The sequence below is a fragment of the Bufo bufo genome, chromosome 3 (assembly GCF_905171765.1).
Source record: "Bufo bufo chromosome 3, aBufBuf1.1, whole genome shotgun sequence".
In the NCBI taxonomy this organism is placed as follows: Eukaryota; Metazoa; Chordata; class Amphibia; order Anura; family Bufonidae; genus Bufo; species Bufo bufo.
In genome coordinates this window covers 689,271,627-689,273,043 of record NC_053391.1, presented here as the reverse complement: position 1 = coordinate 689,273,043, position 1,417 = coordinate 689,271,627, and the positions used below count along the sequence as shown (strand labels likewise).

General features: G+C 40.6%; 1 protein-coding gene across 1 annotated transcript; it reads left to right on the top strand.

Moving 5' to 3' along the window:
* The first annotated feature begins 203 nt into the window (after positions 1-203).
* LOC120994068 (odorant receptor 131-2-like) lies at positions 204-995 on the top strand. The gene has a single exon (XM_040422527.1). The coding sequence runs from the start codon at positions 204-206 to the stop codon at positions 993-995; it is 792 nt and encodes a 263-aa protein (XP_040278461.1).
* The last annotated feature ends 422 nt before the right edge of the window (positions 996-1,417 follow it).

The window sequence follows — 1,417 nt, the reverse complement described above, 5'->3', positions numbered from 1 at the left end:
ATCTGACGAGCTCAACACGGTCACGTTCTTGTGTGAGATCTCCTAGAAGAATTGCTACCATCCAGTTTTCAATGGTGAATTCCAGTTCTGCTCCTGAAAATGCTACCCTGATGTTCTCTTATAAGGTTGATGATGTCACCAGAACTGTTTTTCTGATTACGTCCCTTTTGTGTTTCTCCTCCTTCTTCTACTTAATCGCCGTTATGCTGAAGGTCTTCTTCACCACTCCTCACATGCAAGAGAACCCTCGATACATCCTCTTTGTCCACATGCTCATCAATGACATGTTGTTTATCATCTCGACACATTTCATGGTATTGTCTTACATGCATTCTATTGATTTCCCTGTAATAGTCTGTTTCATCATTCAAAGCTACTTTGGTTGTTTCTTCCTAATGACCCCATACAACTTGGCTGTCATGTCTCTAGAACGTTACATAGCCATATGTTTCCCACTGAGACACTTACAGTTGTGTACACCAAAGACAGCAAAATATGCAATTGCTGTGGTCTGGGTGATTGGATTTTCTCTAAGTACTGTAAACTTCATTACCATGAGCTACTTCGCAGAAAGAACCTCATATTCCATTTATGAGTTGTGTGGTGCTACAAGGGTGGTAAGTCCCATACAAATTGGGATCAAGTCAGCCATCAATATCCTCAGCTTCACCATGGTGGCCTTGATTATTCTATATACCTACATTAATGTCATGCTGGTTGCCAGGAAGGTCGGTTCTGATGGTTCTTCAGCCCTTAAAGCTGGGAAAACTGTGCTGCTCCATGCCTTACAGCTACTGTTATGTATGTTCTCCTACATCTCCACCACAATAGAGACCTATGCAAATTACACGTATTTCATGACGTTTTCCAACTATGTTTTGTTCATGTGTGTGCCCAGATTACTCAGTCCACTGATCTATGGGATAAGAGATGAAGCTTTTCAAAAACATATAAGAAAAGCTTGCACAATATCTTGTGTCTGTCTTCAACAATGAGGTTTAGAAAATTATCATTATTCTAATAAAAAACTGCATAAATAAATACGCTTCTCCACTTCTTATATAAATGGGTGTTGTTTTGGGCAGAGAGGTCACTAGGAGTCACTCCCATTGATGAAGAAATCTTCATCGATAAAGATAGGAGAAGTGGTCATACTGAAGAGCTCAATGATTTTCTACATTGCTTTCCCATCCCAAGCCACCAAATATTTGCCCTGTTTGAGGAGCTCAGGTCCTGTATGTGCTGGTAAGCAACAACAGCTCAGCCCTGAAACATTGGTTTACGTGTTCATATGAGTGGAGTGTTGATCTCTGGAAAATAAAAAGTGAATGTCCTTGGTGGCACCTTCCTACTACCAAAATCCAAGCTAACATAGCAAGAAGCTGCCAAAAGACCTTCATCTATCTCCACCTACTGT